Below are 27,857 nucleotides of genomic sequence, written 5' to 3' on the forward strand. Positions count from 1 at the left end.
TTAGTCATTCATATACTGCTGCATGGGCTGGGCTGTAGCTACATCCTAAGGTTTTAAAAACTGAGCTTAAATAAATGATTAGTGGTAATAAAAGCCGAGGGAGGTCAACAGGGATCACTGACTGTTTTAGGAGCTTTTTGAGATCAAATAGAAGAAAATACAAAACATTAAACATGTTAACAACACAAAAGCCATATTAAACGCAGACTACTTTAGACCCGGAAGTAGGATTCGTCGTGTCATCACTGAACGACCGGATAGTTTTACATTCATGCATCACATTTGTTGGCATTTTCCCGCCTGTAGCTGGCCTGCTGCAACTAAAAGCTATAAATCCAGTGAGCTGACGGGCACGCCCGCCTCGCACAGCAGCAGGTTACAGTCAGACCGGTCGAGCGTCTGTGAAATGCTGTCAAACATCCCCTTCACTGTTTATCTTTTCATCTATTTAATTATTCTTCCTTCTAGGACGCGAGACGTATGCAGGTCAGCAGAGTTACGGTAAGAGCAAAACAAAGAGCAGCGGGAAATCTTCCCAAACTTCCAGAGACGCCTTCATGGGTTTTTGGCAGCATGAAGAAGAGGAAGAAGCTAAAAAAACACCACCTTTAATCTTCCTGCTTCCCTGAGATTTGAGATAATTAATAATCTTTAGTATTAGTCAGCAGAAGCTGCAGCAGCACAGCGTGCGACTCTGCAGGCCTCCTTCACTCATTCTCCACTTAGTTTTTATTTCATGCTGTTTATCTGAAGCCGAGTCATGTCCTGCTTTGTTTTCTGTCACACTTCATGAAGCTCTTCTTTTATTTTGTCACTTGGCTTCTTTCCAGTTTCGGCTGCTTTAACGCAGGAATTTCTCAACTTTTGTGGTGAATAAAGTCTCAGTTTGTGTTTTGGTGTCTAAGAACAGGAAAGCTGTGCAGTGTGTTTTAGGATCCATGAAACACTGAGCGTAAAGCAAAAGCACAAAGGATCGTGGTGCGCTGAGGCCGACCTGTGCGCGTTAAACAAATCACCTACTGAAGACTCTTACATCTCTAACAGCTGCACCTACAGTTCACATGACGCCAGCCCATGTGAACCTTGTGTGCATGTTATCATGTTCTCTGGGAGTCAGTGATAGAGCGCCCTGCAGCTCTATGAGGGGACTCGGCCCTTTCCTCAAAGTGAGCGTCAGGCTGAAGGAGGTTCTGCAGAAGCACGAGCGCACGACGTCACAGCACGACTTAAAGGAAAGAAACTGTAGGCGATCAAAATATTAGTACCGGTAGTAGTATTTAAAAATGTCAACTCTGCAAGTGATCAAACGCTCAGGGACACATTAATATTAAAAGATATACATCAAGTAGTGTTTAATTACATCTTTCACAAAGTGGATGCACCCTCATAAATTTAGAGTTAATTCATTAAAAATAAATAGCAATGAGTTTTATGTAAACTACCAGGCAAAGGTTTGAACTCACCGTATCATTCAATGGTTTTTCTTTATGTTCATAAAATGAAATTTCATAAACAAAAACCTGTGAAATATCATGTTTTACATTTCAGAGTTCTTAAGAATAGCTGCCCTTTGCTTTGCACACTCTTGGCATTCTCTCCATATATGATCATAGACATGTTCATTTATTTCCAATATTGATCAGATTAGACGTGTGACAGCTGATGATTAGCCGGCTAAAGATAACAGTACGGGCCATCGTAGCTCAAGAGTTGGGAGGTCGTCGTGTAATCGGAAGGTTGCCGGTTCGAGCCCCGGCTCGGACAGCCTCGGTCGTTGTGTCCTTGGGCAAGACACTTCACCCGTTGCCTACTGGTGGTGGTCAGAGGGCCCGGTGGCGCCAGTGTCCGGCAGCCTCGCCTCTGTCAGTGCGCCCCAGGGTGGCTGTGGCTACAATGTAGCTGCCATCACCAGTGTGTGAATGTGTGTGTGAATGTGTGTGTGTGTGAATGGGTGGATGACTGGAGGTTCCATTTGTAATATTACGTTTATGAACTAGTGGTTTTATATATAACACGTTTAAAATATTTCGTGGATTCATCTTATTATTATTATTATTTTTTATTAGGAGTTGGAGGTATTTGCATTTTTTAAAGGTGATGGCTGTGATAAAGTTTTGACTTTATATGACAGAACAACAACAAAGAGTGTGAAGGAAACTTTTCTTGCTGTTGTGCAATATTAAATTATGTTTAACTCGTCCTTGCAGAAAGAAACATAAGAGGTTCCTGATAACATCGACTCGGCAGAGCGACGCTCAACAACACAAACACCGCCCCACATCAGGGACACAACACAACAGCTGAGTCATTCAAACCCTGACGTGATGGTGTTTAAAGAGAAGTGGTATCTCATCTCATGTGTGTCTTAATCACGCTTTCTTGCTAAGTCGTTCTGTGACTCAAGCGTTCAAATGAAAGTCACTCCCAGCGAGAAACACTGTAAATGTATTTTACTGTAAACAGGACAGAAGTGCCGATGCCATAAACCTGAAGGTCGGGACTGTCTTGATCTGGGTCAGTGATCTGAGCTGAGTGAAACAAGCCTGACTGTGCAGAGACTGCTGCAGCTCACAAACGTGCACGAGCAGCTCTGGCGAGGACGCGTGATGGCCAAACGCTGCTTCAGTCACAAACATCAAAGTTCTTTTTATACCTTCAAACATCTTTCAGCGTCTTCAAACTTTTGTCATGTACATGCTTCAGTTAGCTGATAGGGAGCCAACAATCATTTGACCCCCTATCAGCAAGCACCTGGCGACAGTGGGAAGGAAAAACTCCCTTTTAACAGGAAGAAACCTCCGGCAGAACCAGGCTCAGGGAGGGGCGGGGCCATCTGCTACGACCGGTTGGAGGTGAGGGGTCAGTCGACCTAAAAACAGAGCCACTAACGTTGTTTGGATTATTCTAGCCTTTGTTTTAAAAGCATCTCGATTTAGTCGTTTTTCCCTCAGCCGCCTGACACAAACGTGAAAATGCTGCCTGTCGTCTTTGTGTTGTCACACTCGGCTGTACAGATGAGTACAGATGTCTGATAGAGACGTCACCTGATGTACTCTGATAAACTCTATTATATAAAGCAAGATGTAAGAATCAGACACCAGCTGTTAAAAACAGAATCTTCAAATAATGATTCCAGATGTTTACGTTCATTTAATCCCTGAAAACGTGAACGGCTCTGCTCCTGCTCGGCTCCGACATCGGGACGTTCATTGGCTGCAGCGAGCAGAAGGAAACTTTCTGCACCTTTAACCTCCTAAGACCCGAACTCTTTCATTGCATGCATTTCATACACACATACATTCATCGAGTCCCAAAGAATTACCTGATTTTTTTGGTTTTGAACCTGATTTTTGTTTCTGAGAAAAATGAGATCCACATGAAAGGACATTTGTTTCAAATTTTGATAGAACAGCAGCAACATTTTGTGTTTTAGTCTAAAGGTTAAGAGAGAATCCAGCCCGTGGTTTTTAGGAGCAATGATCATCTCAGCCATGTTACTGTGACTGAAAACGAGACACAGGTCACACTGATGGTCGTATGAACTGGATGAAAAGTGAGGAGGCGGTACATGTCCTCTGAGTCCACGTCCCCTCATGAACTTTTCCACAGCTTCACAGAAAAACAGACGGCTGAATAAAAACTGTCCTGAATGCTGTCAAGCAGGTTTTCCTGCGAGTTACCTGTGCAGCCGTCACGACATCAGACTCAAAATGCTTCCAATCTTTCCCACGACCCACACGGGATCTCCTCCCCTGGTAAAATCAGCAGAGCAGACACGGCTGATGTGTGCAGCTGTGTGTCCACGGGACAACGGCTGCTGAGGTTAATGAGGGTCGACACCAATAACAGGCCAATGATTTTATTCTGTTTAAATGAAACAAAGAAAACTTTGTGTCAACGTCAGATAAAACTCAGATCGGCTCGCAGCAGGAACGCCGGGATCAGTTTACAGGAAGCGTTCCATTTCTTTAATCCCGGCGCTCTGCACAGGCGGCGAGCGTCTGCACTCAGCTTCTCACAGGTATGGTGACGCCAAATCAGCTGCAGGGTTTACATAACAGTTCCTATAACAGCAGATGGGGGAGGCGGCGTCTCTCTGACTGCACACCTGCAGCTTTGTGTGAGACACCTCAGTCCAAACCTCAGTTTTTCCTCGAGCTTTGTGAAGCTGGAGCGGAGCCGAGGTGTGCGCATTTACTCTGGCCGTCGCTGGCTGCAGCTCCTGCGACGGCCTGTGGGAGCGGCAGCTGTAAGCTCTCACAGGTCGATGGTTCCTTTCACTTTGAACTTCTTGGCGGCGCGTTCGCCGGCTCGATACTCAAACTTGCTGCCGTAGATGTGCGAGACGAAGCCGTTGATCTCCACTGCAAACACGCTGTTCCTCTTTGGGATCACTGAGGGGCCGAAGCAGGAAACCACGTTTAAATCTGATGAAGCAGATTCATTACTGCACACGCACCTTCACTTCCTGTCTTCAGCCGTAACACATCCTCTTCCAGACCACATTCAAACAATTACACCATCGTATTCATCTGTAACAGTCAGCCCGCCACTGTGTGTCACTGACTCACATCCACACAAACCAACACACGGAGAGACTCACACACTCCTAACCTTTCAGTTTGTCGTCTCTGGTGATGATCTTGAAGACGTGTTTGAACTCTTGCAGCAGAATCCCAGACGTCCCCACATAAGACGGACACTTGGACCGCACCACTGCAGCGAGGACAAGAACAGACTGTCATGTTGCACGAGCCTGCACGCGTGTTAGTAGGTTTCGGTCTCTGCAGCAGCAGGAAAACCAGGAGCTGGGGGGGCTGCAAAGAGGCTTGCAGTGAGCAGCTCAAACAGTTCAAACATGCTGCTGCAGTAAATACTATATCAATTTAAACTTCCAGATGATTTCATGCTAAGCATCAAAACTGACTCGGCCTGTTTGGAGAGTAAAGAAGGAAACCAGGAGCTTCAGGTACCACAGCGAGCGCGCTCACAGCTGTTCACGCGGTTATGAACATCTGAGAACAACAATGTTCCTGAGAAGACTCGTGTCCTCAGGAAAGCAGTGAGTTTAAAGAGCACTTCCAGAGGAGGCCAGCACTCTTACGTCCTCTCGAGGCTCCAGAGGTCAGCACCTCTGGGACTCATGGCGCTCGGAGAGGAGCAGACTTACTGACGTGAACGAGGCCAAAAGTCGACTTAACCACAAACTTCATTTCAGACCAAAACGATGACTGGGGATGGCACAGGACGCCTGGAACACTGACTTTACATTCCTGAGTTTTCTGCTACAAATGAAAGAAGACGAAGAAGAAGAGTACCTGTGAGGATGGCTCCGTGGAAATCCGCCTTCAGGAGCTTCTGCTGCACGACCTGTGGATTGCTGTGAAAACATCAGGATGAGGACTCAGCGAGAGCAGGACAAACATCTGGACAAGCAGCTGTCGAGGACGCCGATTTACCTCGTTGGCTTCAATCCCCCGCACAGGTCGATGATGTACCGTCTCCAGAGTTCATGCAGAGGAAGGAAAAGCTCGTATCTGCAGCGAGGAGGACAAAGACAGTGATGCAGGAGGAGGAGCAGGTGGAGGAGCAGATGGAGGGTTTCTCACCAACCTCTGGTGTTCAGGCTTGATCTGGAAGACCTTCAGCTCCCTCTTCTGCCGTGCGTTCAGCCCTCGGGCCTTGGCGCTCTTCCTCCGCTCCTTCTTGGGCCGGCGGTAGCCGAGGATCACGGCTTTATGCCTCAGCATGTTCTGCAGGTCGTGGCGTCTGGGCTGCTGAATGCTGTTCTTCAGGAACGCCTCGGTGAAGGCCTTCGCTTTGAAGCTGCTCTGAGGCTGACAAAGATATTTGACGTCAGGTGATTATTAAAGAGTCACGAGGCAAACGGCGTGTTTGGCAGAGCCAGCACGAGTGAAGTCATCGCTCAGCACAGAACATGAAGGACAGTTTGCTGACTTTTATCTAAAGGACGGCTACTGGCTGTCCCATTAAATCCTGAGGGCGGAGCTGCAAAACCTCCTCGCTTTCTTCAGACAGCGTGTGGATGAAACACCCGAGCGTCCGCTTACCTCAACACCAAGAACGTCCACCAGCTCACGAGGAATAGGGGCTCGAACCAGACCTTCTGTGGAGAGGACACAGACACGCGTCACTGAGGCGCTGAAGCACACAGAGGGGCGGGAACGACAGAGGACACGCCTCAAGGGGGGGGGGGGGGGGGGGGAAGAGTAATGGACGCATATAAAAATGTTTGACTAAAATAAAAAGATGAAGCCAGTTTGGCAGAACCTTTGATTCCTTCATGAATCAGGTAACTCGAGCGTCTAACCCGCCCACTTTCTCACGATGCCGTGGGATTTTATTTTTATAAAAGGTGACCTGTGACCTGACTGAATCCACAGGTGGAGACGTTCAGGAAACGTTCCTGTAAAGGTGGAGCTCACCTCCCTGCAGTTACATAAAACAGGTTTAGTCCAATTTCGCTGTGACAGTCCGTTTAGCCTGTGATGTAATCACACCTGGAGGCTGACGAGTGGATGATAGCAGGGAGGAACACGCAGACCCTCCTCCGCTCCACACACAGGTGGAGACCCTCCTGACCTCCACCTCCTCCGCTGGTCGCAGCTGGAGCAGTTTTAGCTTCATTAGAGAAAAACATGAGTTTGGTTTTGATCCCGTAAATGTGAGGAGAGCTTTTTCCTCGGGGGCGGGGCTTCTGTGGTCAGCACAGCTGCATTAAGGAGGAAATGGTGGATGTAAACACGTTGTTACAGGTCTCCACGTGCTACTCAAAAGTGATGACGTCACATTAATTACACGCGAGCCTCTCCTCAGGTAACACGCCCCTCCCCCCCCAGAGACGCAACCGACCGGACAGAAGCGAAGCTCGGACCGGAGGAGAGCCCCTCCTCCCACCGAGTCCGTGTCCAGGTGTGTGCTCACGCGCTCAGCTCACTCACCCTCCATGGTCGCAGACCTGAGCAGATCTTCTCTGAGGATCGACGAAGAAACTCCACGACACGCGTGTTTTCAGCACTGCCCGGCTCACTTCCGCGTCGCTCTTCTTCGTCACGTATTTAGAGGATGAAGCGGCCGCTGGCGCGCGCACAGCGCCCCCTGCTGCTCAACGGTAAAAGTTCTCGGACATTTTTTCCGGTTATCGCAGTTTTATTTATTTTGTCTATTAAACTTAAATATTTCCTGTTTTTTTGTCATCTCGCTCGTTATTGTGAAAATATGACGTCACGGTCTCCGTTTTACCTCTGCATCAGCGGCTTTTCCTGTTTCTTAAAGCTCCGTTCGTCCTTCTCGTTCACTGATCTTGCTCCGTTTTTCTGCTGTGACACTTCCACAGAAACCTGCAGCAGATCTTTGTGGAGCTGGCAGCTGCTGAGTGTGGAGCAGATGTTTGAGAGCTTCAGCAGGAGGCAAACACTTCTGGTTTGCCTCCTGCTGTGAGACCCGAGGCCGGATCGCTTCCACACATTTGTTGTTCAGTCTCTGTGTGGACTGAAGCCCTCGTTGTTCATACGCAAACATTAAAGAGATTTAATAACAACAGAACTGCAGCAGAGGCTCTTTGTCCCGTTTTACTACATGCAGCTCTGTGAGAGCAGGTGGAGCTCACAGAGAGGGTGGAGGGGACGTTTACAGAAACACATCAGAGTTGGGAAAGCTGCAGGTAGATGCTGACTATGTTCAGACGCTTCCACCAGAAACTGATGCAGAAAAGAGCATTTTACAGGATCATTACAATAATAATTGTAATGATCGTGGCTCAAGAGTTGGGCGTTCGCCTTGTAATCGGAAGGTTGCCGGTTCGAGCCCCGGCTTGGACAGTCTCGGTCGTTGTGTCCTTGGGCAAGACACTTCACCCGTTGCCTACTGGTGGTGGTCAGAGGGCCCGGTGGCGCCAGTGTCCGGCAGCCTCGCCTCTGTCAGTGCGCCCCAGGGTGGCTGTGGCTACAATGTAGCTTGCCATCACCAGTGTGTGAATGTGTGTGTGAATGGGTGAATGACTGGATATGTAAAGCGCTTTGGGGTCCTTAGGGACTAGTAAAGCGCTATATAAATACAGGCCATTTACCATTTTACCATAATTGTTATTACTGAATAAGTGTCATGAGATTCAGAGGACATAAAAATATTGAGCTGGACACTACAGCGAGCTGATGGAGTGAACGGAAACACGAGAGACGTCTTTGAGTTTCAGAAAAATATTTATTTCAAATCTGTTTCTGGGACATTCATACAAAAAGTGAGTTTTTCCCTTTTTACCCTCAGAGGTAGCAGCTCTGCACCACTAAACTCTCAGAACACGCTCGTCTAAAGCCGCGGCACGCCCTGAACGCCACATACAGCAGAAATCATGGCTCGGTCGTGTGTTTGTCCGACGTCAGGTTTCAGGGAAAACTCTGCGACGCTCAGCCTCGGGCCAGAAACACAGCAGAGATCAGATCTGGTGTCGTTCCAAGAAAAACAACTTTTTTATTTCCTGACAGACAAAACAAAGTCTCAGACAGGTCACTGCTTTCAGGTGTTTCCTGGTTTCTGGACAATTTGTCCTTCACATGAGGGGAAACCCCGCAAACGTGGCACCGACGAGTCGAACGAAGCGGAAACCTCTAAAGAACGACGCTGCAGCTCGGGCATGATGTCCTTCCTGTGCACACGGCAGCGCTTCTGTGTTAAACGTCTCGATGAACCCGAGCTGCAGGCGCCCAGTGACTCCAGCCGACCTGCAACATTTTCCTCTGATGTGTCTGTCGCTGCTGATGACGAGGTCAGAGCAGGAAGTGAGGAAAGCTTCAGCAGCTCAGGCTGCGAGTGTCCACAGACGACACGCATCGCTAAGACAGTCAGGAAACACGGACCTGTGGGACGAGCCGGTCCCTGCAGCTCGCGTCTCTATGTGCAGATTAAGAGGGTTGTAAATAAACGTGCTCCCGTAGCTGCTGTGTATCCAGTTTGGCAGACGTCTCCCTCCTTTCTTAGAACAGATCTGAGACACTTGGACCTTCACAAAAACCCGAGCACTGATGTTTCTGTCCACGCGTGGGGACATGGCGTCCTGACATCTCCACAGCTGGACTCACAGCAGAGATCAGCCCAGACGTCATCACCATCTGCTCGGCGTCTCGCAGTGATGGAGACATGTCTCCGTCTAATGTTTGGCTCAGAAAGAATAGAAAGACGTGCTTTTGTCAACCTGCAGTGATCTGTGATGTCATCATCCTAACACGTGAAAGGTGTCAGCCTCTGGCTCCGCCCTGAACTCGATGAGTGAACAGCGCTGCAGAGCAGACGTGCGGTTTGTGTTTCCCTAAAGTGACCTCTGACCTGAGCCTGCGCGCGTCGGCGAGGATTTCACACTAAAGTCTGAAGTAAAGCTGAATGTGTGCGCTGCGTAACTCCGTCAGGTGGTTTCAGTCTGCAGAGAACGGAGACCCGCGTCTCCTGGAGGCTACAGCGCCGGTTTGATGAGACGGTGTTCTTGGATTTGATTGGCCGTTTGTCTGCATGCAAATCTGATGGACTCGCGCTGCCGTTGGGTCTGTGCTTTCAGCTCTGCTCAGCGCCGCTCCGGTCGGCCAATTAAAAGCCGCAGCTGCTCACGCTTCAGTTTGTTCTGGCAGCTTTTAAAGGCGAGCCGCAGCTTTTTGTGATTTCGGTTTGATTTAAATGAACGCAGGTGTTTCTCAGAACAGGACGGGACTGCAGGGCTTTGACTTGGAAATACTCAGAAGTGGGATTCCCGCTGGACTCAGCGGACGTTTTGCATTTAATGTTTTACAGGAACTTAAAAATGAACTGGCGGCAGAGCCTCGCAGGGCGCCGCCGTCACCACTGCAGCTGTAAGTGTGGATGCTGGTGCAGCTGGCACACCAACTCCTCCTCTGTGGGCTCCTGGATCTGCTCCCTGCAGAGACACGGGACCCACGGCAGGCAGTGAGCGTGGACTCAGGTTTGTCAAGCACTGAAATGCAATAAATAACAAATTCCCACCTGAATATGAGCTGAACCGAGGTTTCATATCTGATCCTCTCCACATCCATCACAGAGCAGCTGTGACTGCGGTCCCACTTGTAGATGAAGTTCTGTTAGGACAGAAAGACACACGTCAGAGCCTCAAAGCAAAAAACTGGAAAACCGCGAACAAACGTTTACAAGCAGCCTGTGCAGATCACAGCGGGACACGTGGCCTCAGGCATTTAGAAAGAATCAATCTGATCGTCACCAGGAAGAGAAGCTCGTTTAAAACGAGCTCCTGCAGGCGAAACAGGAACATTTAAACTGCTGCGGCCGTGTAACCTGAGCTGTCTGAAGAAACGAGGATGTCCAACATTTCTGAGCTTTCTTACAGAAGTGTCACAGTCGGGAACGCCGCCGATTCCTTCTCATATACGTCAATGTTGTTATTATCAGGATGTCCTAAAGACTCTTTCTGATTAAGAAGAACGCCGAGTGGCCCTGACACTTTCAGCTGGCTCTCTCTCACTTCCTGCCGCCGACCTTCGTATCTGACACCTGGTTCAGGGGGCGCCTGCATCGAGCGAGTCTCTCACCTCTAAGATGAGCGCCACGAACAAGTTGACCCACATGACCGACGAGATGAGCCACCAACACACGAAGTAGATCTTGGACCACCTGGGAAACAAATCATCATCATCATCCTGGCAGTAACCACCATAATTACGCCGCTGGGCTTAAACCGGTTTCTTACTCTGTGGTGTATCTGCTGTAGGCGTCGATGAAGGCCTGCCAGTTGTTGACGATCATGACGTCGTAGAGTAAAATGATGGCAGCCTGAGAGAAGGAGGACAGATGCTTCAGCACGTTTTAATCCCAGAGCCTCTAACTGAGCCGTGAGCAGGCTCACTGAAAGAAAACCGTTTTTATTTAAACACAACAAGTTCAGAGAAAACTAGAAATGCAGTCCCAGAATCCTCAGAGACATCCTCGTCAGATAGCAAATCCTCTGACCGAGGACAGAGACGCTGAACCTCAGGTTCAGGTGAGAGGCCGTCTGCACTCATCCAGGTGTGACTCACGCCAAAGTCGTCGAAGTTGTTGGGCCAATACTCGAGCTGCTCGTAGGTGCCGCACGCCACGCTGAAGTTGGAGGTGATGTTCTCCATGGAGGTGTTGGTCGGCACACTGACACGCAGAACGACACGAAACTGAACTTTACGATTTATTCATCAACACGTCCCAGTTTACGTGTCAGCGTGCTCAGACAGAGAAGACTTCTTACCTGGAGTCAGGAGGTTTAATGGCGCCCTCGAAGAGCCAGATCCCAAACACAGCAAACACGTAGTACACCACCTGCACGCAAACAGCACGTCAGCAGCTTTTAGATTCACAGCACATCAGCTGACCCGCCCACGCTGACATCACTCACCACCAGGATCCCCGCGAACGCTCGCAGGTTCTTCACCAGGTCCAACAGCGTGCTGGCAACCAGAGCCATGAGCTGCAGAACAGAGCAACGTGCAGACTGAGTGGGAGGAGTCACTGCGTTTGCTGTTTCCTTTGTGCAGGAAGTTCATGTTTTAAAGCTGCCGCGTGTGGAACGCAGGACGATTATTTGAAATCGCTAAAAACTGTTGTTGATTCTCAGACTGCTGGCGTTCACAGCGGACATGGACGCTTCTTTCACTCTTTAGAACCGTCCTCTCTGTCCAACATGTGGCGTCCTCACACCAGTGTCCACATGTTAGACAGAGAGGACAGATGGTTTCATTTCATTTATTTATAAAGCACGTTTAATAACAGGGAGCTGACAAAGTGCTGCACAGAGTAACAGTTAAACAATGACATTGACAACGACGACAGGTAAGAAAATTAAAAGAAAAGTTTCGAAAGCCAGAGTAAAAAAATATGTTTTAAGATGCGATTTAAACAGAGTGACAGTCGGGCCTTTCTAACGTGGAGAGGTACAACCACAACCGCAAATGCCCGATCTCCTCTATGAACCAGCCTAGACTTATGTGAGGTAAGGAGCAGGCGATCGCTTGATCGAAGGGCTCTAGAGGGCGTGTAAAGCTGCAGCAGGTCAGACGAATAGTCCGGCCAACCAGCACTTTATACGTCAAAGATTTTGACTTTAACTGTAAAACGCACTGGAAGCCAATGAAGGGAAGCAAGCACGGCAGTGATATGTTGGCGTTTCTTCACACGAGTCAAAATGACACCAACTGTGTGCCATCTGAAATCTAGCCTGAGATCCTTCCCAGATGTGGCAACGCCCACTCGCATCCTGGGCCATGTGACCTCACTAAGTCACATGATAGGGTGTGGTTAGGTTTCACCTGAAACCCTGGCTGATTGTGACCTGCACCCGTTTTCACACCTTGGCTCGTGTGATTAGGTAGAGCAGGGGTGGGCAACTCCAGGCCTCGAGTGCCGGTGACCTGCAGGTTTTAGATGCGTCCTTGATCCAACACAGCTGATTCAGATGGCTAAATGACCTCAACACCTCCTCAACATAACTTGAAGTTCTCCAGGTGTGTTGACCCAGGGTGAGATCTAAAACCTGCAGGTCACCGGCACTCGAGGCCTGGAGTTGCCCACCCCTGAGGTAGAGGATCCACGGCCCTCTTGGCGACGCCCACAGGGCTTAAATCTGTGACTCTCCACCAATCGCTGCTCTTTGAAGTGAAGAAACGTATTTAAGAAAGTTAAAGAGGTCCGGACGCTTCTGTTTCCGAGCTCCTTGGACTGCGATGAGCTGGAGGACTGAGGAGCTCCACAGACTGGTTTTGTTCCAAATCGGCCTCCAATTCAAAATGAGCTCTGATCATTTTCTTAGTTTCTCTGTTTTCTGTGTTGCACTGTTAATAAAACCTGAGTTTATGGGAGCGTCCCAACGTTTTGCAGCTGGGACTGGATTTTTCTCACTTTTTGAAAAGCTGATGAAGCTCGATGGTGAAACAGGTGATGTAAGGATGTAAGAAGCAGCGAGACTCTTGCTGACGCTGACTCACACATAAACATGACCTGACTGTCACACATAAAAGCATTTATATATTTTTCTCCGACCTTCCAAGTGAAACTGTGAAAACAGTGTTTGGATATGATTCGTCAAACTCTGACAGACGACGTGTTTGAATCTGGGATCGTACCTTGATGTCCGGGATGATGCGCAGGAAGCGGAAAACAATCAGCAGGTTGACCAGACGGATCATCTCCCACAGCGACAGCACGCCGTGAGCGGAGGGCTCCCTGCGGTCAGAGGTCAGCATTTCTAAAACACGCGTGTCTTGATATGTTTGATCAGAGTGTTACACATGAAGAGAGCCGCTGGAGATGATTTTCACTCATTCGCTGGACTCGAGTGGGACTTCCCCCACAGAAACACACAAAAGGCACAAAGCTGAATTAAACAGACATGAACTCACCACTGAGAATACGGAAGCCTGTAGGTGATAAAAATGGTGATCTGCAGGGCCTGAAAGGAAGCAGGGGACACAAATTACCCTCCCAGTGTGGTTCCTACAGCGTCGTTACTAATGAAATTGACCAATCAAATGACTGCGATGTCATAGATTTGGAGAATAGACGGCAAACTGCCAAATACTGTGTTTAAAAAAGCTGGAAAACTTTAATCAGATGAGTTTACCAACAACAGGACGGTGAGGAAGCCGTCGAAGATGTTGTTCCTGTAGGACAGGTAGCCCTGCCAGCCGAACGCAAAGATCTTCACACACATTTCAAACAGGTAGTAGAGGATGAAGCACAGGTTGATGATCTGAGGGGAGATCAGGGAGAGTCACATCCGCTCATTGCTGAAGTTTGAATAACTCATCCTTTGGAGAGGAAGTCCAAACTCTGACCCTGTGATGAAAGTCCTGCAGTGTATCTGTAACTATACTAACTTAGCGTCCCTTAAAAATGCAGTTTTAGATTAATGCTAATAACAAGTCGACTTAAGCGATGGCAGCAAATGTCTGTCAGTGAGTTCACTGCAGTCACGCATCCAAAACAATCTGCAGTGAGACGAGATTTCAGGTCCTTGTGACAGTCTGACCTCTGCAGCTGAGCAGATACTTGCTAATCAATAACCTTCAAAATAAAATCCTAGAATTTCTGGAGCTCCGCCTTCATGGGCGGTCTGTTAGTACAGTGACCTCACAGCTGCCATATTATTGGTCACATGATGTCATTAACAACGCTTACATTAAGTCATTCACACAGTGAGTGCGACTGTTTCACCTCCAAGACGAAGTTGTCTCTCTCTGCTGTGGACTTCTCAGAGTTCAACACCAGGACAGTCTGAAACACACACACACACAGGCAGACACGCACACACACACACACAGAGTTGATGTTACAACAGGCTGACCCGCTCAGTGTGTGTGTGTGTGTGTGTGTGTGTGTGTGTGTGTGTGTGTGTGTGTGTGTGTGTGTGTGTGTTACTTACACATATACACACTACATTGGCCAGAGCCACAGCGTTTCCAAACAAAATGAGATAGTAGTGACTGAAGATCAGCTGGAGTTTCTGCAGGGTGGGAGAGCTGTACTGAGGCAGAGGAGGGTGCTGAAACACACACACACACACACACACACACACACACACACACACACACACACACAGTCAGACACAGTCTCTGAGATGTAATGCTGAGCACGTCTGGGCCCCGCTTCTACCTCCTTGATGCAGTCTTTATCAAGTTCATCAAAGATCTTGGTGAACTGTTCTCGATCCATGGAGCCGACGTCTTCGTACTGCTGCGCCACCTGAAGAGGAAGAATACATGGAGACATGTTAAAGGCTTTCAGGAGGTCCAACTGAAGACAGGCTGAGAGGGTCTGCACGTGTGCAGAGGAGGGAGAGGGGATATATCGGCCCAACGATGACGAAGATGAAGCTGCTGGCAGGAGGAGGAGAGGAAGACCTCAGAGGAGGTTCATGGATGTAGTGAAGGAGACATGCAGAGGGTCGGTGAGACAGAGGAGGAAGCTGGGACAGGAGGAGGTGGAGGTTCTTCTTCTCCTGCATAAAATAAGGAACGGACTTCCTGTGAGTGTGTGTCTGCCTGTGTGTGTGTGTCTGCCTGTGTGTGTCTGCCTGTGAGTGTGTGTGTGTCTGCCTGTGTGTGTGTGTCTGCCTGTGAGTGTGTGTCTGCCTGTGAGTGTGTGTCTGCCTGTGTGTGTGTGTGTCTGCCTGTGTGTGTCTGCCTGTGTGTGTGTGTCTGCCTGTGAGTGTGTGTCTGCCTGTGAGTGTGTGTCTGCCTGTGTGTGTGTGTGTCTGCCTGTGTGTGTCTGCCTGTGAGTGTGTGTGTGTCTGCCTGTGAGTGTGTGTCTGCCTGTGAGTGTGTGTCTGCCTGTGTGTGTGTGTCTGCCTGTGAGTGTGTGTGTGTCTGCCTGTGTGTGTGTGTCTGCCTGTGAGTGTGTGTCTGCCTGTGAGTGTGTGTCTGCCTGTGTGTGTGTGTGTGTGTGTGTCTGCCTGTGAGTGTGTGTCTGCCTGTGTGTGTGTGTGTCTGCCTGTGTGTGTGTGTCTGCCTGTGAGTGTGTGTCTGCCTGTGTGTGTGTGTGTCTGCCTGTGTGTGTGTGTCTGCCTGTGAGTGTGTGTGTGTCTGCCTGTGAGTGTGTGTGTGTCTGCCTGTGTGTGTGTGTGTGTGTGTCTGCCTGTGTGTGTGTGTGTGTCTGCCTGTGAGTGTGTGTCTGCCTGTGTGTGTGTGTCTGCCTGTGAGTGTGTGTGTGTCTGCCTGTGAGTGTGTGTCTGCCTGTGAGTGTGTGTGTGTCTGCCTGTGAGTGTGTGTGTGTGTGTGTCTGCCTGTGTGTGTGTGTGTGTGTGTGTGTGTGTCTGCCTGTGAGTGTGTGTGTGTCTGCCTGTGAGTGTGTGTGTGTCTGCCTGTGAGTGTGTGTCTGCCTGTGTGTGTGTGTCTGCCTGTGAGTGTGTGTCTGCCTGTGTGTGTGTGTGTCTGCCTGTGTGTGTGTGTCTGCCTGTGAGTGTGTGTGTGTCTGCCTGTGAGTGTGTGTGTGTGTCTGCCTGTGAGTGTGTGTGTGTCTGCCTGTGAGTGTGTGTCTGCCTGTGAGTGTGTGTGTGTGTGTCTGCCTGTGAGTGTGTGTGTGTCTGCCTGTGAGTGTGTGTGTGTGTGTGTCTGCCTGTGAGTGTGTGTGTGTCTGCCTGTGTGTGTGTGTGTGTCTGCCTGTGAGTGTGTGTGTGTCTGCCTGTGTGTGTGTGTGTGTCTGCCTGTGAGTGTGTGTCTGCCTGTGTGTGTGTGTGTCTGCCTGTGAGTGTGTGTGTCTGCCTGTGTGTGTGTCTGCCTGTGAGTGTGTTTCTGCCTGTGAGTGTGTGTCTGCCTGTGTGTGTGTGTCTGCCTGTGTGTGTGTGTCTGCCTGTGAGTGTGTGTGTCTGCCTGTGAGTGTGTGTGTCTGCCTGTGAGTGTGTGTCTGCCTGTGTGTGTGCTCTGACCGTAGTGATGGCTGCTCTGTAGTATCTCTTCATCTTGACCCTGGACATCACCTCCAGCACAGCGTCGACACGAGCGCGCTCCCTAAAACAGAGACATGTGTGTGTGTGAGATTACCGGTACTCCTCGTATTGAAGCGTTTCCTCTGAAGCGATGACAAAAGCTGCGCCGGCTTGTGCGAGTCTTACCCAGCAGCCCGTCGGGCTCCCTGGCAGGTGAGGACCTGGAAAGCTGCCCGGATCCCGAGTCGTCTCCTGAGGAATGACGTCTGGACCGACATCTGGACAAAAGCAGCAGCGGAAAGATTTTGTGAAGATCTCTGCTGCAGCTTAACGGCACAAAGCTCAGAGCGTGTTAGACAAACATGGACGCTCGGTATCAAAAAGCAAACGTGCAGACTTCCCTGGATGTCTGAGAGCTTCTGTGGGATTTTTCTGCCACTCTTTGTTTCTGCAGGGCGATGAGGTGACTTACAGGCCTGAACGCTGCAGCTTTAAAGTCCACTGAGACGCCTCTAATCCTCCAGCAGGTGGCAGTACTGACTCACCTGTAAAAAGCGGCGTTTCAAGAGCCTCGTGTCGGGCTGCGAGGGGGATGGTCCTCCTGCTGGTTTCTGTGTGACGCTGGAGTCAGGCGTGTGACTCGCAGCGAGCGAGTCAGGATTACTTTGAAAACTCTGTGCTTCTTCACTCGCTGCACATTCACGTTTCCCACACGTGATTCTGCAGGATGTAAACTGCAAACATCTGTAAGGTCACCTTACAGATGTGGGGAATGGCGCTCTGCAGCGTGCAGCAGGGCCTGCTGGTTACAATGCATTGTTCTGCATTAGAGTCAGCTGCTGACATGCATGTGTTTCAGCAGGAGGACAGTTATGCGTCAGGAGTTTTTAAGTCTGGCTTGCTGATCAAGGTTTGAGCTTTGGTCTGCACAGGCGCACCTGCAACGACAGAGCCGCGTATTCACAATAAAACAAATCCTGGTTTTGATGTGGGTCGGCGCTGCCGCTGCAGCAGAGCCTTCAGCTGGGACAAATCCAGAAGAACAAGTTCTACAACACAGAATTACTAAACTGGTCCGAGAGCTTTTAGGAGACGTCATTGTTGAGGCCCCGTGTTCAGCCTGCCCACCACCCGCCCGGTGGGGTGACAACAGAACTGCAAACCTGTCAGGCTGAGGAGTAAGTCAAATCTCCAGGTGTTGGAGGAAGTTTCACAGTTTAGATCAAACGTCCTGACGTGGTTGTGGGCGTGCAGCGGTCCACATGCAGACCTGTGAAGGCCGTTAAAGCCACACTCGACATGACGAATGAATAAACGATGGATCTGCGCAGCCCTTGATGCGATTCTCGCTTCCTGTGCGGTCGTCACTGAAACTGAGTTTGAACCACCGACCCAAACCTACCGAGTCCCGTTCGCTGCACAAACCAAAGAAGGAAAGAACGAGTGAACACGAAAGGAGGCAGTGGAAGAAAACACGAGTGAAGTGTGAAACGAGCGGAGGTCTGGTGTCGGGGCACACGCCAATACAAACGAGACCTTTCTGTGAATAAAAAGCAAAATCCAAGAGCACGAATCAGCAGATTAAAAAGTGCTTGACAAACCGTAGTGAGACTGTGCTGTGCATTGTGGGAAACGTAGGCGTCAGCAGCCTGAGGTCGTGGGATCGTCCGCGTCTCACGCCAGCCGCCTCTCGTAACGAGAGCATTACCTCACAGGATGAAGTGGCCCTCAGCCCATTCCCCGTGACTACTTCCCACACTCCGGGCTTGTTTTTCCCCGTTTCCAACACAAAACCTACATCACAGCTCGTGGACACGCCCACTTTTCCAGCTGGGCGCAGCCGCCGCCGCGTCTTGAGTCAAAATAAATCCCTGAAGCAAAGACTGGAAGAGCTCAGTCATGTGTGAGTGACTCACCAGCAAATATCCCCTGAACTGGTTGTAGATGATGGCTGTCAGTAGGTTCATCAGACAGTAGGTTCCTGCGGGACGACAAACGTTCCTGTGAGCCTGACTGTCAAACACCTCAACGCTGGGGTCATAACTAACGGCTGCTTACCGATGACGCTGAAGGCCACGAAGAAGATGGCGTAGCATCTGTTTAGGGAGTAGGCGGGGATCATCACTGTGACACAACAAAAAAAGACGATGGCATTAACATTAAACTGTCTGTGGCCGTGGCGTGACCGTGGCGTGACCGTGGCGCGACCGATCGTGTACCATCGGGGTTGTTGGCTGTGGTGAGCAGCACCAGCAGAGACGTCAGGGAGCTCGGCAGGTTTCTGAAGTGTAGCTCCCACTCGCCGTTCTTCTTCGGGTCCTGAGCACAAACACAGACAAGGAGCGATGAGCTGACACCAAACCTGCAGTTCCTCTAACGTCCAGCAGAGGCAGCAGGGAGTCAGGCCCCATAGACTCCCATGTTAAAACTTCACAGCAGAAATACACACGTTTACAGCCTGATACACAAACTGTTTGTCTCTGTGGATGTGTCTGCACGGGGGGAGGACGTTTCTGTAACTCAACTCTTTAAACTGATTTTGCATTATTAGGGGCGTGGCCTCTCTGACTGGCAGGTGGATGGTGACACAGGCGGCTGAAGCTGCTAGCTTCACCTGAGCTGGACCTCTGCATCGTGTTTGTGCTGTTGGAGCCTTTTGGAGCATTTTAATGACATCATGTGACCAATAACATGGCTGCTGTGAGGTCACTGTACTAACAGACCATTAAAGAAGGCGGAGCTCCAGTTTTCGGATATGAAATCCTGAGCACATGTGGTTAGCATTATGGCTGCTGTGAGGTTAGTGTCATATTTTATTTAAACTACTTTGTGTGTCCACACACACACACACACACACACACACACACACACACACACACACACACACACACACACACACGTCTGTACAAAGCCAGTGTGTTCAGTTTAACAGGGCGTGTTCATGAACACCTGAACTCACCTCATTTTTAGCAAACAGCAGCATGCCGATCATAGTGAAGAGGCAGAGGTGGAGAGCCAGCAGCAGGATGACACTGCAGAGACATCACACACACACACACACACACACACACACACACACACACACACACACACGATGTTTAACCTTTAACCCACAGCTGCTCCTAAACTCTGATTAAAGCTCATCATCATCATCGTCCAGCTGACACTAAACGTCATACTGGGAGATGCTCTGACTCTTAAAGAGTGAATCAGCCTCGATTCAAACGTCGTCTCGGTCACTGACCTGTGGTCACAGTGTCGTCCTTTTAAATATCTCCTCATAATAAACTGAGTATTAATCATGTGAAGATTATTCATCCTATTTTCAGGATTATAACAGACGTAGTCTGAGACTGAGGATTCCCTGCGTGCCCACTGAGCAGCATCATCAGTGGGCAGCTCAGCTGTGTGGGCCAATCATACGGCACCAAATCTGTTCAAAGGAGGAAGATGGAGGCAAAAATCCTGAAGCAGTTTTATGGTTTTCAAGAATAAAGCTGTAACAGTTTAAAAAGCCAAACGCGAGCAATCATTTATCAGTTCTAGAGTCGCTGCTTTGCTCGATGAGCAGCCTGCGGCCACCGGCTGAGGAAGCAGCGACAGAAGTGAGAGTGCGCTGATGTCTGTGGCGGCGTTTTTATTCAACGAGTCAGAAGTGAAATTAGAAATAACAAACCAAGTGAGAGTTTCATTCTAGTTTCAGCACAGATCACAGAAAATACCGACCAGCGTGCCGCTCTGTGCCGGCTGACCTCACCACACAGGAGGAGCTGTGGCGGTCTGACCGAGAGCTCGCACAGGTGAAGCAGGTGAGGTTCACTCCTGACAGTCAGCTAACACCCAGCAACAAACCCTCTTTGAATCTTTCATTTATTCTGCGATGGTCAGAGGAGACTGAGATCTGCTCACACTCTCTCCATCTCACCGCTGGCGTTTGGATTTAACGCGACGACACAAACGATGTGGGTGAGCTGTGCTTCCTGAACAGCAGAGCACGTCCCAACAGGCTGACGGGTTTGGGATACCTGGCGATCTCCGGCAGCGTCCTCTTGATGCACTTCAGCGTCTTCTTCATGAGCGAGGAGTTCTGCAGGAGGAAGAACGGCCGCAGGAGCCGCCGCACCCTCAGTTTCTGAAGAAGGAAGGAACATCAACCCGGGATTTTATTTTGACAGGTTTACGTCCCCTGACCTTTGACCTTTCTGTATAGCAGAAAAATCAAACCTGGACTGATCCTCACCTCATCACACACCATGCTGACGGACAGCACCCAGTCCATGACAGAGATCAAAATGACCACAGTGTAGCCAATCAGCCATTTGCTCTTCCCGAACTCCTCCCAGCCAATCAAATAGCTCTGCGGGAAAAAAACACATCCAGAACTGGATCGATGGGAACGTTTACTCTGATTTAATGGGTTTTCCCGGGTTTTCCCCGCTCACCTTAACAGCGACGTCTACAGAGAGGATGATGAGGCAGATCATCTCGATGCTCTCGGTGAGGCCGCAGGGAGGCTGCCAGGCTGGAGAGCGATGCCGGGGGTCCGAGGAGATGGAGAAGGAGGACGGGCGCTCCGCGAAGGCCAGCAGCAGCACCGCCGCAATGGTCAGACCCAAACCCCTGAAGGCGGAGAGAGAGGAGGGCTCTTTAAACTCGTACCACAGAAACACCGCGAGCGCTCTCAGGGCGACCTTTAAACATCATCTGCAGATTTTCATCAGTGTAGCTTTAAAGCACAAACACGGATCCTCAGCTCTTCCTACCCTGCACCCTCAGGCATGATCAGCATGCTTTAAAATCCTCAGCCTGTCGCACTACAGGCAACAAGTTCTTCATTTGTGGCTGAGAGAAGCAGAAACATGACTTTTAATAAAAAGCTTGTTGGCTGCTAACCAATCAGCAGCAGCTGTTCTCAGGTTCCCACACGGCCTCATTCACTTGGAGATTTACTCATTTTTCCCTTTTTTGGATTAACTTTCTATTTTAACATTTGGTAAGGAGACCACAGGTGAACACTTCTGTTGTGTAGCAGCTTCGCCTGTAAACATGAACCCCCCTCCCCCCGCTGGGGTCACTGTGACTCTTTAAAGCGTCTCACAGAAAATTGATCTGAGGTCTCGACGCTCTCGCTCACAGCTCAGAATAGGACCCAGCTATTTTTAAAGCAGCGTCCACGGAAAGAGCCACGGCACTCAGAGCCAACGGGACATGTCTGTGACACTGTGGGACACCGTGGGACACTGTGTGACATGTCTGTGACACCGTGGGACATATCTGTGACAGCGTGGGACATTGTGGAACACCGTGGGACATGTCTGTGACAGCGTGGGACATGTCTGTGACACTGTGGGACACCGTGGGACACTGTGGAACACGTCTGTGACAGCGTGGGACACGTCTGTGACACTGTGGGACACCGTGGGACACTGTGTGACATGTCTGTGACACCGTGGGACATGTCTGTGACAGCGTGGGACACTGTGGAACACCGTGGGACATGTCTGTGACACTGTGGGACACCGTGGGACATGTCTGTGACAGCGTGGGACACTGTGGAACACCGTGGGACACGTCTGTGACAGCGTGGGACACGTCTGTGACACTGTGGGACATCGTGGGACACTGTGTGACACGTCTGTGACAGCGTGGGACACTGTGGAACACCGTGGGACATGTCTGTGACAGCGTGGGACATGTGGGACATGTCTGTGACAGCGTGGGACATGTCTGTGACACTGTGGGACACGTGGGACATGTCTGTGACAGCGTGGGACATGTCTGTGACAACGTGGGACACGTGGGACATGTCTGTGACACTGTGGGACATGTCTGTGACACTGTGGGACACGTCTGTGACACTGTGGGACACCGTGGGACCCTGTGGGACACTGTGGGACATGTCTGTGACAGTGTGGGACACCGTGGGACATGTCTGTGACAGCGTGGGACACCGTGGGACATGTCTGTGACAGCGTGGGACATGTCTGTGACACTGTGGGACACCGTGGGACACTGTAAATAAGGAGCAGGTTTTACTGTAGGCAGAACTGCAGCTGGTTATAAGGCACAAAAAGGAACTCTGTTATTTCTGTTAATAATTGTTAAAGTCATTTTAATGCAGACAGAGCAGAACATGTTTTTTCATTCAGCCTCTCTTTGTTTTGTCTCGGCGCCAAAGTTACTGAGTGCAGAAAAACAGGAAGTGAAGAGAAGCTGATGCAGCATCTAAGTCGACTGTTTCGTGTCAGAGATATTTTAGTTTTCACACATGTAGAGACTTTGTTCAAAAACACACCGATCACACATTCTGAGCACCGACAGGTGAAGAGATCAACCTCCCACCTGTTGGTGGGCGGGGTCTATCAGGCAGCAGGTGGACATCTTGTCCTCAAAGTTGATGTTAGAGGAAGAAAAACGTGCGATTGTTACGCTTTGAGCCAGTTTGACAGTTTGGGTCAGAGCATCTGCAAACCTGCAGCTCTGTGTTCCCGGCCTGCGGGGGGCGGGATCTGTCAGAGTGATCCAGGGAAGGAACGGGATGTGCTGGACACACAGTCCGATCCACCGAGGCCCCCCTCACAGCTTACAGGACTGACAGGACCTGCTGCAGATACCACAGCACGCCTGCAGGGGTCGAGCGGAGGCCACGCCTCACAGGTCAGAGGGACGGACGCAGTATTAGGCAGGTGGTCATAATGTTACGTCTGCTTGGTGTAAATTCTTGTTTTTGAATGAGCGACCCAGGCCTGGTGAACCTGCTGTGAAATATCATCTATATAAATAGATATCAGAGGATAATTGAGCACTACGACTGTTCTCCTTCTCTTAATTTGGGCTTCTTGTAGCCAACACGTAAGATCACGTGTACATGTTCAGTTTCGTGCAGTCACGGCGATGCAGCAGAAGCAGTGCAGGACTCGTGTGTTCGGTGAACTCTGCACCGTCTCAAAGTGCCTTAAACCAGCGGTCCCCAACCCCCGGGCCTCGGACAGCGAGAGTTGAGGCTCGGGTGTGAAATTTATGTTTTTCAAGGTTTTTATCGTTAACTCGGTTTCCCGGGATCTTTGCAGTCGTGCGTCTTATTTTGAAAGAAATATTTATGCGTTACCATAGTGACCAGAGAGCATTAAGGGGCAGAGAGGAGGATGTTACTCTCAACGTTGTTGGTGCACTTCAGGAGGACGCTGCTGATAAAGTTACACAATTACACAGTGAATTCGCGTTTATTATTATTATATATATTTATGTCTCGGTCGGGTCGTTTATTTTGTTGCATTTATCCGCCACATCTTAAAGGCCGTGAAAATATTATCTGACATTAAACTGGTCCGTGGCGCCTTTAATCTCTGCATCATTGTGATGCTCAGTTTGAACTTCAGCAGGTCGTCTTCACCGTGTCGAACACGCCTAAATGCACTGAGTTGGTGCCACGTGATTGGCTGATTAGATCACTGCGTTAACGAGTAGTTGAACAGGTGTTTCCAGTGAGTGTCTCAGCTTACCTGAATAAGAAAAGTTCAGTTTGCATTTGCTGTGTGGAAATAACTGAAATGGTAAATTTCTGGAGCTCCACGACTGCATGCAGCAGGGACAGAGGTCAGAGGTGAAGGGTCAGAATTTCCATATGTAAATATTTTGCGGTTGCTCTGAACTCCAGCAGAGTTTGAGCTACTTACCACTGGATTATCCCAGAGTAGTACCATCGATACAGGCGGAGGGAGCCTGCATCCACTCGGTGGTTGATGGAGCGGTACTGTAATCAGGAAGAATACTTCAGTACAAATAATAATCTACAGGTGTTTTATTTTGTCTACAAGTGTGGGGACAATGTTTTCCTGCAGGGTTGCTTTCCAGAAGCTCCCACAGTGCAGGAATCATGGAGGAGGACAGAGTGGAGGATTTGACAAAGTTCTGTTCTCTCACCTTTATGGCGTCCTCGATGAACACAACAGCCTGTTGGATGTAGAGTTCCTCGTCACCTGTGGATGGTGAGAAAAGAGTGAAATACAACGACCTGAAGAGTAGAAAGGAGAAAGTTTGGGGCCCGGCCGGGCTGAGGGGGGGCAGCTGAACCACAACAGGAAGCACAGGAGCTCCGTATTTAATACCAGAGTGAAAACGTGCACCTTTAACCAACACACATGGTGCCAACGCAAACCAACAGGTGTCAGTAAGGCCTGTGTGTCCTTCTTTTATATACAGTCTATGTGTAATACAACACAGAGAAACTTTTACTTCCTGTGGACAAAAATCAACATCGTCAGAAACAAAGGGTCCAGCCCTGTGAGAGCTTCAGTCAGACGTGGTTCAGGTTTGCATGGAGCTTCTGGCCTGATCTGATGAATGTGTCACTCTGGACTCAAACCTGTGACACGTTTCACTCACGTGTGTGCTGAACGTGCAGGTTTGGACAGAAGCTCAGAAGCAATGTGGAGACGACAGTTTAGCAGCTGTCAGGTGATCAAGTTTAACCACTCTGACCTTTCCATCCAGCACTTACACAGACATGATGACTCACACACACACACACACACACACACACACACACACACACACACACACACACACACACACACCGAGTGCTGCTGATCGATGCATCACAGCAGAATGTGTCACTGGGGGTGGTTGTGGTGGGTGTCACTGACAGGACAACACTTTAAACGGTTGCGCTCTCTCTCACTCACACACACACACACACACACACACACACACACACACACACACACACACACACACACAGCAGCAGCAGCAAGGTGTAAAAAAAAAAAACTCCACTGAAGTCATTTCAGTTTCAAGTTTCTGTGAAATTTCGTTTTTGATTTGAAGTAATTTGAACATGAAAATATAAATTTGAGTCTAGAAAAAGAAAAGAAAAGAATATTTTGAACATTTGAGGTGAAATAAAAATAAAAACAGGAAGTGTCTGCAGGTTTGGTGGTGGTTTCAGAAAAACCATCCTGAGGAGGATTTTATTGAGTTTAAAGAGGCTGAGACTGAGTCAGGCGTGTTTCCTCTGAAACGTCCTCCACGTCACACTGACGGAGAACTCCACCTTCTGGAAAAGGAAGACCGACTGCTTTGCTGTCAAATCTGCGTTTAAATGTAAAGTCTGATGCTTCCTCCATCAGTGAATCCACTGAGTCATTTAGCCTCTTCTTCTTTGGTGTTTTTGCGTTTTCCTTGAACACGTCGCAGTTCAGAGTCACTCACTGACGACCTGTTTCCCTCCAGCACTCACACAGTCACCAAACACTGACTAACCAGCAAGGCAGAGCAACCAAAGGATTGCTTATTGTGAGAAAAGACAAAGTAGTTAATAACTGGTGAAAACTTATGCTGCCTAATTATTACAATAACTAAAGATCTGTGTAAATACGTCATTAGTTTCTCTGGTACATCTGATACATGTGACCTCGCACACAGACACGTCCAGCTCAGAAACAGGCTGGTCGTTCAGACACGATCAGCAGTATTCACTTAACCACAGACGGGAACACAGGACAGACTTTGAGCCTTTCAACCAAGGGGGCCCGACTCATACAGCACAATCTGACCTCAAGAACCAATAAAACCCTGCAGTGCTGTGCAAAAGTCTTGAGCCACCTCTCACTTCTTGCTTATAAGGAGCCGGACGGTCCTGTAAGCAGCTCTGCAGATTTCTGAAAGTCGTTCTTTGGACACTGGCTGCTTCTTCACTCATCCTCATCCTCAGTCCTTGTACTTGACCATTTTCAAGGGGATGTTTTTATTCACTTGTTAAGTCACTAAACACTGAAAACTTTAAGAAAACTGCACCGTGGAGGACAGAAGAAGAAGAAGTGTGGGGCCTAATAAAATCTATCTACAGTGTCCGAGAGGCATGTGCTTAAGAAACACAGGAGCTGAGAGCTGATCGTCTGCTGCTCACTGAAGCCTCGCCAGGACTGTCTCGGTGGACGGGCGGCTATCAGGAAACCATTGTTAATGAAGGGAAACGGGAGGAAAGGCTGAGGAATGAAAATGACACAAGGACTGGAGTGAAGCTCACAGGACCAGGTCTGATCCACATTCAGACCTCAGCGTTACTGACTCGGTGCTGGAAACATCCAAAGGAGAGCTGCGAGCGTCCTTCAGCCTGGAGATCCTCACAGAGACGAGCTGCAGGATGAAGCTGCTCTCACCAAATATGCCCTTTTTAGAAACATTCAAACTCTGTTTCTGTCTTATATGTTTGTCTGCACGTTTCAATCAATTGTGCACCTTTTAAAAAGAGCCGTGGCTCAGGACTTTTGCACAGCAGTGTACTTTAAAAAGTACTTTCACATGTTCCAGGTGTTGCTCATCATCTGGAACAACAGCATTTCAATCTTTGAGCTTTCCTTTCTCGTCAGTAACGCTGCGAATCAAAACGCCGGGAATAAGATTGGACTAAAATAATAAAGAAACGTCATCTGTGTGAGGAAGCTCTGACTCTGCAGCTGTGGGCGTGTTTAACCTGAGCCTAAAAAACTACCTGCCTGCGCTCACCTGAGTAAATCAGCTGATCCGGTGACTCCCGGTACTCACAACATGACAACTTTTCCCAGCTCACTGCCACACCTGAAAACGTAAAAGCCGCTCACCTGGCTCCCTGTCCACACTGCTCGAGTCCCCGTACACCGAGTCCGACATCCTCCTGCCGCCCGGGGCCCCTCCGCGCTCCGAGCCGGTCCTGGAGCCATATTCCCCGGAGGCTCCGTCCAGGCTGCCGGACAGCAGGCTGTCCGTCTCCATCCGGCTCAGATCAGAGTGTCGGAGTCCGTCCAAACTCCAGAACAACAACAAGAAGGCGCTCAAACAGAAAGCAGCGCAGCGTGCGGGAGGAAGTCCTCCTCCTCCTCCTCCTGCGCCAGTCAAGCTCCACCCACAGCACAGAGTCACGTGCTCAGAGCTGCCGGAGCAGGAAGCCAGCAACGAAAGTCAGGTTCGCTTTACCGCGTGGAGGTCATTAATCCACACAGATGAACTCACCTGGAGAAAAAGGGCGCGAGCGTCACAGTTACGTCACACGGAGACACGAAAACACTGTAAATAGTGATGGCGACAACAGGGAAAACTGGCGTTTCTGTTAAATGTGGGTCAAATCAAACGGATGAACTGGTTGGAGTCTGCACCTCTGAGATTATTAATCTGATCCAGCTACATCAGCCACACCAGGGGTGTCAAAAATAAGGCCCAGGGGCCAAAATCAGCTCGAGTCCAGCCCGGCCCACGGACAGCTTCAGGAAATATGAAGGAGGGCCAAAAAGTTTGGACCTTTAAATGTATTTTAAAAGGTTATTAAGCTTTTCTTGCTGCCACAGACTCACTATGAGCATTACTAGTGAAGTAATACATAAACAGTTAATTCCACACAAAAGGACATTTTCTGTTTTCTACCATCGCAGCTCTGACCACACGTTTGTTGGATTTC

General features: G+C 49.4%; 2 protein-coding genes across 3 annotated transcripts; both read right to left on the reverse strand.

Annotated features, from left to right (window-relative positions):
- Window positions 1-3,854: 3,854 nt before the first annotated feature.
- pop4 (POP4 homolog, ribonuclease P/MRP subunit) lies at window positions 3,855-7,051 on the reverse strand. Of its 2 annotated transcripts, XM_085351198.1 has the most exons (8): window positions 6,520-6,778; window positions 6,382-6,388; window positions 6,072-6,127; window positions 5,614-5,837; window positions 5,460-5,537; window positions 5,319-5,380; window positions 4,615-4,716; window positions 3,855-4,394 (listed from the first exon to the last, which is right to left on the reverse strand). In XM_085351198.1, exons 1-8 carry the CDS (start codon window positions 6,646-6,648, stop codon window positions 4,258-4,260), a joined length of 795 nt encoding a protein of 264 aa, XP_085207324.1. In that variant the 5' UTR covers window positions 6,649-6,778; the 3' UTR covers window positions 3,855-4,257. The 2 variants fall into 2 exon arrangements, with proteins under 2 accessions (XP_085207324.1, XP_085207323.1); XM_085351197.1 differs by lacking the exons at window positions 6,382-6,388; window positions 6,520-6,778 and adding an exon at window positions 6,963-7,051.
- Window positions 7,052-8,216: 1,165 nt separating this feature from the next.
- On the reverse strand, window positions 8,217-27,285 carry tpcn2 (two pore segment channel 2). The gene is made up of 25 exons (XM_085355570.1): window positions 27,028-27,285; window positions 24,350-24,405; window positions 24,103-24,179; window positions 20,869-21,046; window positions 20,667-20,783; window positions 20,452-20,558; window positions 19,386-19,458; window positions 18,646-18,745; window positions 18,485-18,550; window positions 18,343-18,407; window positions 16,613-16,704; window positions 16,427-16,508; window positions 14,656-14,745; window positions 14,426-14,545; window positions 14,218-14,277; window positions 13,625-13,753; window positions 13,404-13,453; window positions 13,128-13,227; window positions 11,405-11,476; window positions 11,258-11,328; window positions 11,055-11,160; window positions 10,727-10,809; window positions 10,569-10,650; window positions 10,009-10,100; window positions 8,217-9,922 (listed from the first exon to the last, which is right to left on the reverse strand). The coding sequence occupies exons 1-25, from the start codon at window positions 27,176-27,178 to the stop codon at window positions 9,844-9,846; spliced, it is 2,298 nt and encodes a 765-aa protein (XP_085211696.1). The 5' UTR covers window positions 27,179-27,285; the 3' UTR covers window positions 8,217-9,843.
- Between the last annotated feature and the right edge of the window lie 572 nt (window positions 27,286-27,857).

Source organism: Diplotaxodon limnothrissa, linkage group LG1, assembly GCF_057381915.1.
Source record: "Diplotaxodon limnothrissa isolate DT_005_m linkage group LG1, D_limnothrissa_male_GT1.1, whole genome shotgun sequence".
NCBI classification, from domain to species: Eukaryota; Metazoa; Chordata; class Actinopteri; order Cichliformes; family Cichlidae; genus Diplotaxodon; species Diplotaxodon limnothrissa.

Bases quoted from the DNA above. Each gene is read 5' to 3' on its own strand.
- pop4 (XM_085351198.1), bottom strand. From the start codon at position 6,648: ATGAAGCTAAAACTGCTCCAGCTGCGACCAGCGGAGGAGGTGGAGGTC. The intron at 5,838-6,071 runs GTAAGCGGACGC...TATCTTTGTCAG, and splicing joins TGGACGTTCTTGGTGTTGAG to CCTCAGAGCAGCTTCAAAGC. The intron at 5,381-5,459 runs GTAAATCGGCGT...ATGTTTTCACAG, and splicing joins GGGGGATTGAAGCCAACGAG to CAATCCACAGGTCGTGCAGC.
- tpcn2 (XM_085355570.1), bottom strand. From the start codon at position 27,178: ATGGAGACGGACAGCCTGCTGTCCGGCAGCCTGGACGGAGCCTCCGGG. The intron at 10,651-10,726 runs GTAAGAAACCGG...TTTGTTTCCCAG, and splicing joins TACAGCAGATACACCACAGA to GTGGTCCAAGATCTACTTCG. The intron at 10,101-10,568 runs GTGAGAGACTCG...CTGTCCTAACAG, and splicing joins TCGTGGCGCTCATCTTAGAG to AACTTCATCTACAAGTGGGA.